This window comes from Caloenas nicobarica, chromosome 7 (assembly GCF_036013445.1).
Source record: "Caloenas nicobarica isolate bCalNic1 chromosome 7, bCalNic1.hap1, whole genome shotgun sequence".
Taxonomy (NCBI): Eukaryota; Metazoa; Chordata; class Aves; order Columbiformes; family Columbidae; genus Caloenas; species Caloenas nicobarica.
Genome location: NC_088251.1, coordinates 10,945,929 through 10,959,288, shown reverse-complemented (window position 1 = coordinate 10,959,288; position 13,360 = coordinate 10,945,929). Strand labels below are relative to the sequence as shown.

Sequence of the window (13,360 nt, the reverse complement as noted above, 5' to 3'; positions counted from 1 at the left end):
TTTTTTTTTTTTTTCCATTCCTAAAGTTGTGACTTTCTGAAAGGAAGCTTGTAAATAGCTGGGGCACAGAGAGCAGGTAGAATGTCAGTGGGATGTTACCGGGAGGCATGTGCGCAACGCTGACATCGGCTCCTGGCCGCGCTCCCTCCGCACCGGCTCCCCGCTCCCGGCTGCCCTATATGTTTCAAGAAGGTAGGATCGTGTCGTGCCACCCGCGTCCTCCCGCCATCGCCCCGAAATGCCTGGCTTCCCCGGCTCTAGCAAGGAGGGACGCTAATCTGTTAAGCGGAATATCGTAGCGATCTTTAAAATTTAATTTTGAAGTTCAGCTCTTTGCGTAGCGAGGGGAAAGGCAGGCATGCGCAGCTCTAGCGGTAACAGCTAACTGGGATTTCAGATCAACGATACGATCTGGTTCGTGCAGTAGCTTCTTATAGTGCTTAGCTTTTTTGTAATACCGCGGCTTTTATACTTTAAAAGACATTCCATACTGAATTGGATCCTATTGATTTGCCATGGTTAACCACCCTGTAATAAGCCTCGTAATGTGTGAGTAGACACGAAGCAGAATTATATTAATGTCATTTGCAACCAGTGGGTGTAGAATTATTTGCAAAATGTGAAAAAAGTCAAAGTACCTAAATATTTCAAAGATGGTTGAATTTTGAAATACTTTCATTACTCTGTGAAGAAAGAAAGAAAGAAAGAAAGAATCAAAGCAACATTATTAATAGCTGGGGTTTTCGGTTGTTTGGGGTTTGTTTTTTCTCTTTTTTTTTTTTTTTTTTTTTGATAACTGATGCTTTATAGTTCAAGATAGCTTTTTATTTTCAGAGGTAAAGCCTGGGAAATAAATAAGATAATTTTAAAGAAAATAACACTTTTTAAAAACTAATAGCAGTCACAACTTTCTTAGACATCTTTTCACACAGAAAACTGAGTCCCTGAGTGTTTTGAGAGTGAAAGATCCATCAGTAACACAAGGTGTAACATCTACTATGCAGGCCAGCGGAATGAATTAAAACCTATTTTCCCTTAGATGTATAAGCTGCTTAGTCATATAGACTACAGCTACTGAGCAGAGCATGTGCATTATAATAGAAACGCACAAAACCAGCAAGCAAAAGTTTAGGGGAAATAACGCACTGCTTAACCAAAAAGTCGTGGCGGCCGCCTGCATTGACAGTTTTGTCAGCAGGGCTGGGCAAGTGCCCAGCTGAGTGTTGTGGACGGGTTAGTATCTTCACACTTTTCCCTTCCTCACAGCTGCCACATGCAGTGCTCTGAAACCTGATATTTTTCATCAAAAACTGATTCTTATTTTCTGTCTTAGTACACTAATCAATTTTACCATGCAGAGCTTGGAGCATATTAACTGTCAGTTACTCCTAATTAATACTGAAGGCAGACAAAAAGGGAGAATAAAATAATTGATGTTATTTAATACAAAATGCCTCTACCAATTTCCTTTGTGCAAAACTCTTTTGGTCCCTGTTCAAGATTTAAGCACCGTCCTGTTTTATGTTTTGTTTCACAAGGTTGATTGAATGGCAGTTTATTATTCAAGACAATAAATTAAACTTTTCAAAGCGAAAGAGTTGCAGCAGTCTGGCACAGGCTGTTTTCTGCCAGAAGGAACATGCTCAGGTCTGATTCATCCCAACTGCTTCCCTTTAATATAAGGAAAATAAATAAAACCTCCTATATATCTTTCAAGATTCACATTAAAATTTCTTTAGCATAGAAATTGGGATGCATTAAAGAAAAAGTGAGCAATGTTGGTTGCAAAATAGATAATGAAAGCTTCTAGGCCACAATATGCCATGTATTACTTCCATGTAACAGTATGAATATTATGGCTTAATATTAAAGGCTGATTTCAAAGAGATCATGAAAAGAGAGCAGTATTCTTTGATGTTTTATATTTAAATTAAATATAACCAAAAAAAGGGATACAGGAGCCTTGCTCTGCTCCACTGAAATCACGAAAGGCTTTGCAGCACACTTCAGTAACAGCTGAATTAGATCTGAGCTTCGTAGGATTCATGTGTAATTTATGTATACCAGTAATGTGTGTGGGTATGTAAACAATGGGAATTTATAACATTTATGTCCTTTTAAGATATACATAAAAGGAAAACTGAAAAACAGGTCTAAGCATATAGTTATGTAATATATATACATCTTACGAAATCCACAGAGGTTCTGTTTTTCTAATCAGAAAACTGATTTAAAAATAAGTGAAGATTTCTTTTTTAATTTATTACTTTAAATTTCTTACTTTCAAATATTAGCAGTAAAGAGAAACTAAATCATACTGACCGCTTCAGATCAGAGCTATTCCAGCATTTCTCCTCGTGTACTCCTGCGCTATGGTGGTTTGTAACGCGTAGCATTTAAACAAGCTTTTAGAGGAGGTGGTGCCACTAGATTAATTATAGAATGATTGTGATGCTCCTGGGTGGCTTTTGGTCCCAAGCTGTGGATTTTCAGCTGACCTAGCGTACAAACAGAAGATCTCAGGTTTGTGCGCGATTTCTGTAGCCTGTGCCATGACCATTATGAATGCTGACTAGTATTCTCTTAGAGAATTTACTAGTACGGTTTTTCATTAAACTTTTCAAATAAATCATTGGGACTAATATTTTAAAATAAAAAGGATAAAAAAGGGGAATTTAATATTTTTGTGGGTTTTTTCCACTAATGGCAATTTTTTCTTTGAGCACAAATAAGCTACTTAGAAATAAAAATCCTTCTTAGTGCTTTAACCTTTCCACAGTTGTAGATTGTTTCTCTGTCTACAGACTGGAGATATTACCTTTGTAAAAAGGCTTTTATATCGTCTAGTATTACTGTGAAATAGAAATGGTTTATTCAAATGAGGAATTATCTTCCTACCGCATTATGCTTCCTACTTTCAACACACAAATGAAAATGGCTGCGCCTCCAGGCAATGTGAGATATTGATATACTCAAACTTATTATTTTTGTAGTGGTTAACAATACCATGCGGAAAACACATTAGCAGAAGCTGCAGTGAGATATTACTGTAATATCTTTTCTATTAAGTACTATATGCCAAGGATTATTTTTCAGTTGGGTATTTGCCTGTGTGCTCATGTGAAAAGCCTTTGAAGGATTTCTGATTTTTTTTTTTTTAAGGCTGCCTTTTTCTTTTTTTTTTTGTTTTTCCTTAAGTTATAATAAGCTTTCCAGATAATTTCTCCCCAGATTTCTTCTGTTTTCAAGGGGAGGCTGTGAGCAGTGCTGTGAGCAGCGAGCCATGCGGCAGAGCAGCAGACGTGGTCCCTGAAGCCGGGGTGCATTTGCGGGAGCCGCTCGCCCTGTTCCCACTGGGGTTACCTACCTGTGCCAACGCTAATCCCTGTCCCTTCGTTCACCCTATGGACTTACATCACCGTTCGCACCACCTTTTCCCCTGCTCCCCCCCTCCCAAAAGGCTTCCTGTGCCCCTCAGTCTCCCGGCAAGCCCTCGGGAGCAGGAGGGGGCTCAGAGCACGGCCGTGCAGCTCCTGGCACCGTCATCTGCACGGGGTGCGCGGCTGTCGGGACGGTGAGATGATTGGGGGGCCCCAACACCCCATCTTACAGGAGTTCTGCTGGGATGCTGGTGGGCAGGGATAGTCTGGCCTGGGGACTTTACACAGTAAGGGGTATTTAAAGCCTAGATGACTAGAGCTGTTGCAGGGAGGTGCTGGGGAGGCAGGCACGGGTAGCAGGGCACTGCCAGGCCGTCATCGCTTGCCCTGAAAGCTCCATAAACTGTGACATGAATTCTTTTTGCAATGTGTTACGGTGGGGACTGACCTGGTGCTATAGCTACGTTTGACCTTTTTTAACATACATTTAAAATACATTTCTTAAAATACATTTCTTTCAGTTCAGTAAATAATGAATGATGTTTCTTTGGGAAGCAGTTGCAGATAGATGGTTGCAGTATAGCCAAAGGAGTTTGTATGGCTCCCTGTTGAAATTTAAAATATAGACCAGTGTTCCTGTGCATGCACTAATCCTCAGAGGCATCCTTGACATACTGTGGCACATCATCAAAACAAAAGAACATTTAAGTGTAATGGAAGAAAATGATAGCTTTTCCAACTTCTGAAAATCATTACCTATAACCTTGCCTTTAGGTGGTACATTCGTTAGACTACGTCCCTTACTTGAAAGGAGTTGAACTTCGCCTAATTAAATATTTATGGTGAAATGCATTGCATGAAGGAAAGCTGAAATAAGCCCGGTACACAATCCGGAGTTCAACACAATATAAGAAACATATTTCTAGGGTCAAGTATACTGAATAAAAGGGGGAGGAATGGTGAAGGCCAGTCCAGACTTTGGAGGTACCTTGTTTCGTTGTTCTCACATTGTACGTGCAAATGTTACTGTGAAGAAACAAGAATATACAGTTGATTTTAAACAACAATCCAAAACAATTCTCCCAGAACTATAGACCAAGAGTTGTTAATAAGAAATCAGTCTCACCAGAGATGATCCACCCTTTTATACTTGCAACTACAAATAGGACAGTTGCTTGCTTTTTTTTTTTTTCCCCTGCAGAAGTGACTGTCAGGGAGGAGAGTGTGGTCTCTTCAGCATGCAAAGCAGAGCTGCGAGGTGGATAAGATGTCCTTGAATTACTGGTGTTTGGAGAGAAAATGGAAAAGTGCATCACGGTTCCCTTCTTGGGAGCAGTCTTTAGTCTATTTGAGACTTCCTTTGATGACTTGGGTGAACAAAGTATCCATCAAATTTGCGGCTAGTGCCAAGAGGAGGGGATTTACAGCTGCTCTGGAGGCAGCATGGGAATCCAGAGTAATCCTGACAAACTGGATCTGACATAACCTGGATGCGGTATTGATGAGGATAGTATGAAATGGTGATACGATAAATCCATTGGACAATCAAAAGGAGAAAGGACTGAACTGGCCTTTCCTGCGCGGGAAGTCAGACCTGCTGACCTCCAGAGATCTCTCCCAACAAACATCTCTGAGCTCTCCAGGACAGGGGCTGGGTGTAACAGGGACCTCAGGGCGGAGCTGTTATGAAGAAAAGCAATTTTACTGGGCATTACAAACAAATGCAACAGCAAAATGTGCAGAGAAAGGAGCTGGGATGGTTGTAGAGAGGACTGATAGCAGCTGCAGGAAGGTAAGAGGAGCCTTTATCGGTGTGCATGGGAAGAGTGGTTGGCGCTGTCGGCCAGAGCGCCACCATGGACTTTAAGAAGAGCTTTGCAAGACTAAGGGGGTTTGAGCAATTAATTCTTCCTAGAGGTCATGAAATCTCCACCAAAGAAGGTTCCTAACAGCAGATTAAATAAGCATGTCACGAGTGCTTGAATTCAGCTTGATCTTGCCTCAGGAGCTGCTCTCACCATCGTCCCGAGATCACTTCCAATTTTATCTCGGTGATCACAGCCATTATGCAAGATATAGCCACTGTGTCTGCCCCTTTATCTTGTCCCTTTCCCAGTGGAAATTCTGACTCTCTGCATGTAACCAAAGGTAGAGAACATTTTGGCTGAAAGATTCATTTGAGCGAAAAGGACTCTCAGTAACAAGCAGGCACTTAACTCTCATCAGCTTTGTAAACCTTGAGTTTAGCAGCTCTGTGATAGCATTTTACATTTCATCATCCAGCTAACTGTTAGGCTGGACGACTGTGCGGATAATGGAGTTTACCATTGCCAAATATACGCAAAACTCACTTGGCAGAGCACATGTATACATTGGCTGAAGTTTTATTTTACGCCCTCGATAGTATAATGGAGGGATTTAAAAATCGTTATTTGGGATAAGAAGGGTTTTACTTGCAGCTTATAAACATATTAAAGTAGCTTAAGGTTTTTAGTGCTCCCCATCATTAGCTGAACTTACTGTGAAAAATGATCTCTTTTTTTAATTATTTCTAAACAGAAGTCAGCAAAAAACCTTCAGCGACAGATGATTTCAGAGCTTAAATTATAAAGGCGGAGGGGTTTTCTCCTTTCAGCAGACTTTCCAAGCTTTTCTGATCAAGAAGGTCATTTTACTAAAATCCAAAGAAAATACTTCTCATGGAGCTGAAGAGAAAGTAAACAGTCATTTAGTATCATCTAGATGCAGTGTAGAGTATAGGAAAAAGTTCCTGTGTCCATTTTTTAACCAATGCTCCGGTCTTTATTGACATGAGTGCTGGGTTTATTCAACAAGCAAAAATGAACGTAAACCCTGTATTCTTAATGGGATCAGCAAACCAGCATAACATAAAATATCATTATAAAGAATAGTTACACTAATAATTAATGTATGTTGTTGGGATTGCTGAACTTTTTCTATACTTCTAGCAGTGTTTGAAATATAGCTTTGCAGTTCCCTTGAATTCAAGAGGCTGAATTCTGTCCTCACATACAAACATGCGATCTCACTGAAGTACCGTCAAATGGTGCGTTTTTATTTGAAGACCAAGTTTACCTCTAATATCTTATGAATTTCATCTGTATAACAATTATTTGTTTATTTTTAAGGTTTTTTTAATTTGCTCTTTTAGTATGGCAGCAATTGTTTTGGATGCGTTTAGAGGAGGCAGGCCCATGTGTTTTGAATAAATAATACATTACAGGGCAGGGATGTTCACACTTCTGCATAACAGAATATAATTGATTTTGTGCTTGGATAATTAGGAAACAGACCTCTGATGTATTCAGGAGTCCTGAATTAAAAATATAAAGTTTGCTAACTGTTAGAAAAATGCATTCAGAAACAGCTTGAATGGATGAAAAAACAGCAAGCTATTGCAAATATGGTCTCAAATCTAATACTGGGCTAATGCAGAGTAGTCATATATCTAGGATACTGGTGCATCTTAATATGTTTGGCCTTTTTAATTCTGAAATCCACACAGTAATATAGACAGATTGGGAAAAAAGTGCACATTTTGGAACAAAAAATATTAAAAATGTATCTTTCAAAGATTTTGACAGGTAGATGTAATTATATGTAAAAGCAAACATGTCATAGGGTAGGAATGCAAAAATTTTAGAAAATGTGCAAGATTCAAGGAAAGTGGAAGAAAACAAATTCTGAACTGCTATGAATTAGTCTTTTTTTTTTACTTTTTTAAAGTACTCAAAATCATACCTTATGCAGCATTTCAAAAATTTGTGAGTATAAATACTTCTTAAGTAAATAGTTGCAGCTAAGGTCATAACTTTATTAGTTCATATTTTTAAATTTATTTCTTAATTTTGAAAGGTGCTGGTCAGCACTTTAAAATCCTTAATTTTGTCATTTGAAAATCAAGCTCCAAGTTGTTGGTCTGTTCTAATAAACATGTTTTGTGTTCAGCCTTTTCATCACTCTTGTAGACAGGATTACTCAAATAATCCAGCCATCTAGATACTTCACCTCCAACACTGTGTGCCGCTCACTGTTCTTGAATGCTAAAAGCATAATAAGGATGACAGGGGTAGCAGATGGGCAGACTTGATTTATAGCAATATAGCCTTGCCAGTGCTTGCAACCTCATTGTGAGTATTGCAGTAGTTGATGCACATCTTCAACTCCTATTTCCTGGAGCTATGTGAAAACTTGCCTGGTTAATGGCTTTCTTTGTGAAAACTGTACAGCAGTGCTCCTGCCTGTCATTATTTTGGTAAAAAAAGACCATTTCTGCTTTCCTAGTTGTGCAAAGAGACTGCTGGTGTAGTCCAGCTGTATAGCTAATATTAAATAAATGAGGAGGGCAACTTCTGTTTACTTTTTACATCGCTGACCTTATAATTGGGAATGTTTTGCACGGCATAGAGCTAACTTGGGCTGACGCAGGCTAATTCCCTGGGCGCTCAATGGGGAATGAGAGCTTCATTCAGCTGCTTTGAATCATCTTGCGGCAGAGACCCCACACGAGCAGGCGGGGGCTGCACTTTGGTAACCCGAGGACGAGCTGGGGTTGGGAGGTGTGTGTATAGGAGTGGTGAACGTCCCCCACAAAATGCCTTAGCTGAGTGCTGTCTCCATGTTTGCAATTTTCAATAGTTTAGTAAATCTGTAGCAGGATTATTTGTAAACTTATGCTGTCAAGTACATAAATATTATGATTGTAGAACAGAAAGAGGGAAAGAAATTTTCAAACCGGTGCTTGTCAGCCCTGTGTGTCTCTTATGTCCTGTATTTCATAGCAGAAAAGAAATCCTCAAATTTGGGTGTTGTGCTAAAAGGTGCTTTATACACAGCTCTTCTCCCAGCCTCCCATCTGTGTATCTGCTTTTCCCACTGGCCCATGAACATGCCCTTCCTTCTTTGCCTTGATTAGATGATAAAATATTCCGTTTCTGCTGTGGGAGAATAGAGCGTGCAACCTGAAACACCCTGAAATCTGGAAATTCTTAACAGACATCTGGATTTTGAAGCTGTGGCTGTTCCCAAACCTATCAATGCATGGGAGCGACCCTACTCACTAATTCTATCCCCCCATGAGTGCCTTGGGAACTGCAGCTTCTCCTTATGGCATTTGTTTTTCTGCAGGTAAGGTGGCTCCCCAGTTCTCCCAGCTGCTGATTTGTGGTTTCTTAAGACAGTGCTCCAAAGTTGGTCAAAATATGAGGACGCTGAGGGAGCTTCAGGGCTTGTGGTGGTGTCAGATGAGCTGGTTTCACTGGAAAGAGGGAGCCCGTGCCCACGTCCAGCAGGTAGCTGCCAGAGTTGGGAAGCAGCTGCAGCTGTCGGGATGTGCGCGCTGCTGCGTAGGCTTGCAGCGCGGCGGAATTACATTGGTGGGAACAGGAGTCATCTGTGGCTCCTGAGCCTGAAAACGTCATATGCTGGCTTCTGGCTTTTCTTTTTATTTTAAGACCACCAGGCAGTTCCTATTTGAATGCTCTATAAAACTTTTTAAAAGAGCTTTACAGCTTACTCAGCATAAAAAAAGGTATAACCAGCTATAGAATGAAACAATTGCCAGGAGTGTGGCAAGTCCCATGCAGCACATCGTAAGTCAGGACACTCTAGATGCCAGTGGCACAATACAGCTGGGCACTGGGTCCTGCCATGTCCGTTGACAGTCATGACAGCATGTACACCAGCCTATGATCCTCTGCTCACCGTGATCCTCACACAGCGCAGGGCTCCTCGGCAGATTTTCTGGGTCCTTGGGATCTCACAGACTGGGGTTTCTGAGTTGCTTTCATTCTACTTGCGCCCTGACTCTCATCCATAATCAAATTAACAGCAAACTGCACTGTAAGTGCAAGTCAGAGAGAAAACAATAGAAACCACATGGGAAAACAAAAGGCACCTCAGCTCCAAAGTGCTGGTGTCAGCTTGTGCTGGCAGGGATCTCATCATTACATAATGATGCACTTATCCAAACGGCGTTTTGTATTTTGGGAGACAGATGTGCCTTGCAGTTGCTAGTGGAAGTTAAACGTTAAATATGAAACCCATTCATTTTCTCTTAGTCATACTTTGGATTTAAGCAGATGTTTTCCTAATTTGTGGTTTTCAAATGTAGCATGCTGACAAGACATTTATCATTAACTACAGCTTCATCCATGCAGTTGAGCAAATTGGCCAATTATTAACAGTGAGGGTTGCGTGGCGGTTGATGCATAGCTCCTGCTGCTTTGAAAGGCCTAAAAATTGAAACTCAATACATTTTTACAATATAAATGAATTGAGCTTTGGACCACATCCCTGTTATTTGAGTGCTCTCTGCTCTCATTTTCGGAATGAACAGCCATTTGTAATGTGCTGAGTAGCTGCACCGTCTGTGAGCAGAGGCTCCTGGTAGTGGAAAAAGTGATGGCTAACATTTTTTTGGTACAGGCGTGAAAATGACTGATGGTATCTAAGCATAGGCAGCAGGACATACAGAGGGATTGCTGCCCATGGGACACTGTACATACATGCGGACCAGGCTGGCTCTGCCACAGATTGTGCAGGAGGCATCTCGTAAGGATGCAGGGGGAACAGAAACAGTAAGGTGGGTGTAGCTGCCTGGAAGCTACTTCTGCCTAATGGTTTCCATTATAACATTTCACTTGCTTGTTACTTAGCTAGACTTTACCCATTTTTATTTCTTTTTTTCCTGGTTTATGTTTTCAGAGTTTGATAGAGTGAGGGGAGGAAGCGTTGGTGGTGGTGCTGGGAACTGGGGAGATGTCCTAAAGGTGCTTCCCAAAGCCAGGAACCACCATATGCCTGAAAAATGTCATCTCCTGTTTTCCCAGCTCTGGAATTCAAGCAGGCAGTCTATTCATCATTTATTCACCCCATGTACAAGACTTGAAGGAGAACACTCAATGCACCTCTGATTTCTAGACAGTATAAAGATCTTGACTTTCACCAGCTGGCACTGCAGAAATTTTATCTTATGTTCCAGCTGAACTGGGAAAACTCTTTGAAATGGTTTGTTCATAGTTGCTCCAGCTTCTGTAAAACCATTCGGTGGTTTTTTCCTCCTCTATATTTGCATCTGGACAACAGGGAAACTGTACAGTTTGTTACAGAACAGGGTACCATGCAGATTAATTAATTGAGAACTGTAAACAACTAAAATAAATACATGTTGTAGTGTATTTCATCTAGCTTTATGCAACCAGATGTGCTGGATGTGATGTACCTGTGCAGCTGGCTTTACAGTCCCATTTGCTGTCCTTTTCTTTACATCCCCCTGCTCTGTGGGAAAAGGGAGTAATGGTAACATCACAAAATCGGTCAGAGGTGGTGATGTCGCAGCAGGGAGGCCGAAGGTTGCATGAATTGCAGAAAAGAGGAAAAAATTGTAGATTCTGGGGATTGAGTGGGATGGCAGTGGGTGTGGAAGGGAAGATGTAGGGTTATGGCTGCACTGTCAACCACCACCTTGCTTCCTCTGGGTTTAGATAAGCTACGTCTCCAGAAGTGGCCGTGTAGCCCACGCCGGGCTTTAGTGGGAGCGTAGGTTGACATTGGGTGAGTTCAGCTAACCCAGGTCCTGATCCTTTGCAGCGCTGCCAAGCTCCTGGAGAAGAGTCCATTCTCCGTTGGTGCCCCGAGCCCCCTGCTCCCCTCGCCGGCCAGCCTGCAGCTGGCACAGCTCCAGGCGCAGCTCACGCTCCACAGGCTGAAGTTGGCTCAGACCGCCGTCACCAACAACCCGGCTGCCGCCACCGTCCTCAACCAGGTGCTCTCCAAAGTGGCCATGTCCCAGCCGCTCTTCAACCAGCTGAGGCACCCCACCGTGATGAACAGCCCGCAGGGACACGCTGCGGGGCCACCGCAAGGGCCCGGCATGGCTGGCGCGAGGTTCCCCTCCGGCGGCATCGCTTTTCCCGCACAAAGCCCAGCCTTAGCCGCGCCGGGGGGCGGCCTGGGGCCCGTCCAGGCCCAGACCCCCAACACCATCGTCATGAGTCCCTTCGGCGGTGTCATGGCTCCCACCTCCAGCCAGCAACCCTTGGTGGTGGGTCTCAACAAGGCGGGTGCCTCTGCCTCCGCAGGGGGCTTTTACGAGTACAACAAGCAGAACACCGCCAACGCCACCCCTCAGGCGTACGCCTCGGAGGGGGACCAGCCCGGCCAGCATGGCTTCCTCGCTGGTGGGGCCCACGCGGGTCCCTTCGGGGCTCCCACCCAGCTGCAGCACGAGGCGGCGGCCACCTTTCCCAAGGAGGCCTACGGGGCGGCGCGGGCCTTCCCCAGCGACCCGAACGCGGGCTCCCATCCGAAAGGAGATCCCGGCCCTGTCTTGCATGCCAGCGGTGCAAGCAACCAGTGGGAAAATATCCCTAATTTCGCCAGCCAAAACAAGCCTGACCTCGTGCCCGGTGACAGCCTGTGGCCGTCAGCGAGTCAGCAGCAGTATGAAATAAGAAACGAGCTCTACAACCCCGAAGAGCCGACACCTGACACAAAGTTCAGCGCGGCCGCCCCCCCCGCCTTCGGCCGCCTCAACCACAGCCAGCAGAGCTTCGGCAGCCCTCGCATGAGGCAGAAGGAGGAGCGGGGCGGCGGCGCGCCCGACCCGCCCGCCCGCTCCCTGCCGCCACACCAGCTGGGCGACCTCCGCGGCGCGGCCCCCCTCCACTTCCCGCACATCTGCACCCTGTGCGACAAGAAGATCTTTGACCTGAAGGTGAGTGGTTTTAAGGCACCCCCAGGGCACGGTGCAGACCCTTGAACGGGCTGTCTGGTGATCGATCTGGCCACCGGCTCCTGCCACCCTTTGCCAACAGCATCCGTCACCACGGAGAGAAGCGGAGACAAAGAGCCATAGTTTGGCTTAGGGCGTTGTACATCTGTTTCACGGCGATTGCTGGTTTTGCTCTGCATGTCATTGTGAAAAGTGGCGACATGTGGCACGAGAAACGCGAGGTTTGGGCTGGGGTCGTGGTTCATCTCGTGGGCCCAAAGTGAGGGGAGGAGGAGCTCGAAGCTGATCCCTCGCTTCTCAAGCCGGTGTTGTAACCGCACATCTGAAGTTTCATCTGCCCCTCCCTTTCTCCTGGCACTTCTGAGGCCAAAGGCTTCCCCCTAACAGCCTTGTGGAAACAGCTTGCTTAAACAAAACAGTGCATTTTGATTAAATGATTTTAATAATTCCTCTGTTGGGTTCTCTTCCTCATTCTAGTAGCTCTAAGGAAAATTTAGGACTCGGGGTCCCCAGTGACTTTGGCCTGGAAGTAAGAAGCTGCTCAGCACGTGTGGTGCAGACCATGGTCCCACTCCTCTGCTCATATTCTGCCAAGGGTGGTCAACCTCACCCTCGAGAAGAAGCTTCTGGATTGCCCAGAGAACTTGTGTGCTTGGTTGCGTTATGTAGGTCAGGTCTGGAGAAGGCCATTTGCATGGTCCTCTGAGCCCCACAGCCATTCATGGGCTCTGGCTGGTGTTGTTCTGGCCTCCTGGTGAGCCCTGTTCAACAAGTCCTCAAGACCTTTTCCATCGCATCACAGGACTGGCACCTAACCGCAAAAGAGTGTGTTTTCATGCCTATGGTGGCCTGACAAAAACATTACAACAGAGTTTATATAGGAAGGAAGATGGCAAATTAAATAGTACCTGATATTCACACACCCTGGACCTTTGGGATATTTGAATATATTTGCTCTTTCATGTTTCCCCTTTACTCTTTGTGCAGCTGCTTGCAAAAGGGTTTGCTATGTTTACTGCAGCTACAGGGCTGGTCTAAAGTAGCCCCTGTCTAGGGCAGGCTGGCCATTTCTTTTTTTTCACTAAACATTTTAAAAGGACGGGGAAAATGTGATTACAGTTAATTTTGGTTGATCCGTCTGTTGGTGTTTAATACACTGCCTCATTTGGATCATACAAGTGTAAATAGATAAATGTACTTTGACAAATTTTGCTGATCTATTGAA

At 44.0% G+C, this 13,360-nt stretch overlaps 1 protein-coding gene across 2 annotated transcripts in view; it reads left to right on the top strand.

Moving 5' to 3' along the window:
- The window catches only part of RBM20 (RNA binding motif protein 20), a 102,513-nt gene that overhangs the window by 68,373 nt on the left and 20,780 nt on the right, over positions 1-13,360 (top strand). For both annotated transcript variants that reach the window (XM_065638713.1, XM_065638712.1), the window contains exon 2: positions 10,992-12,117. In XM_065638713.1, coding sequence (XP_065494785.1) covers positions 10,992-12,117 — 1,126 coding nt within the window. The remainder of the gene's footprint in view (positions 1-10,991; positions 12,118-13,360) is intronic.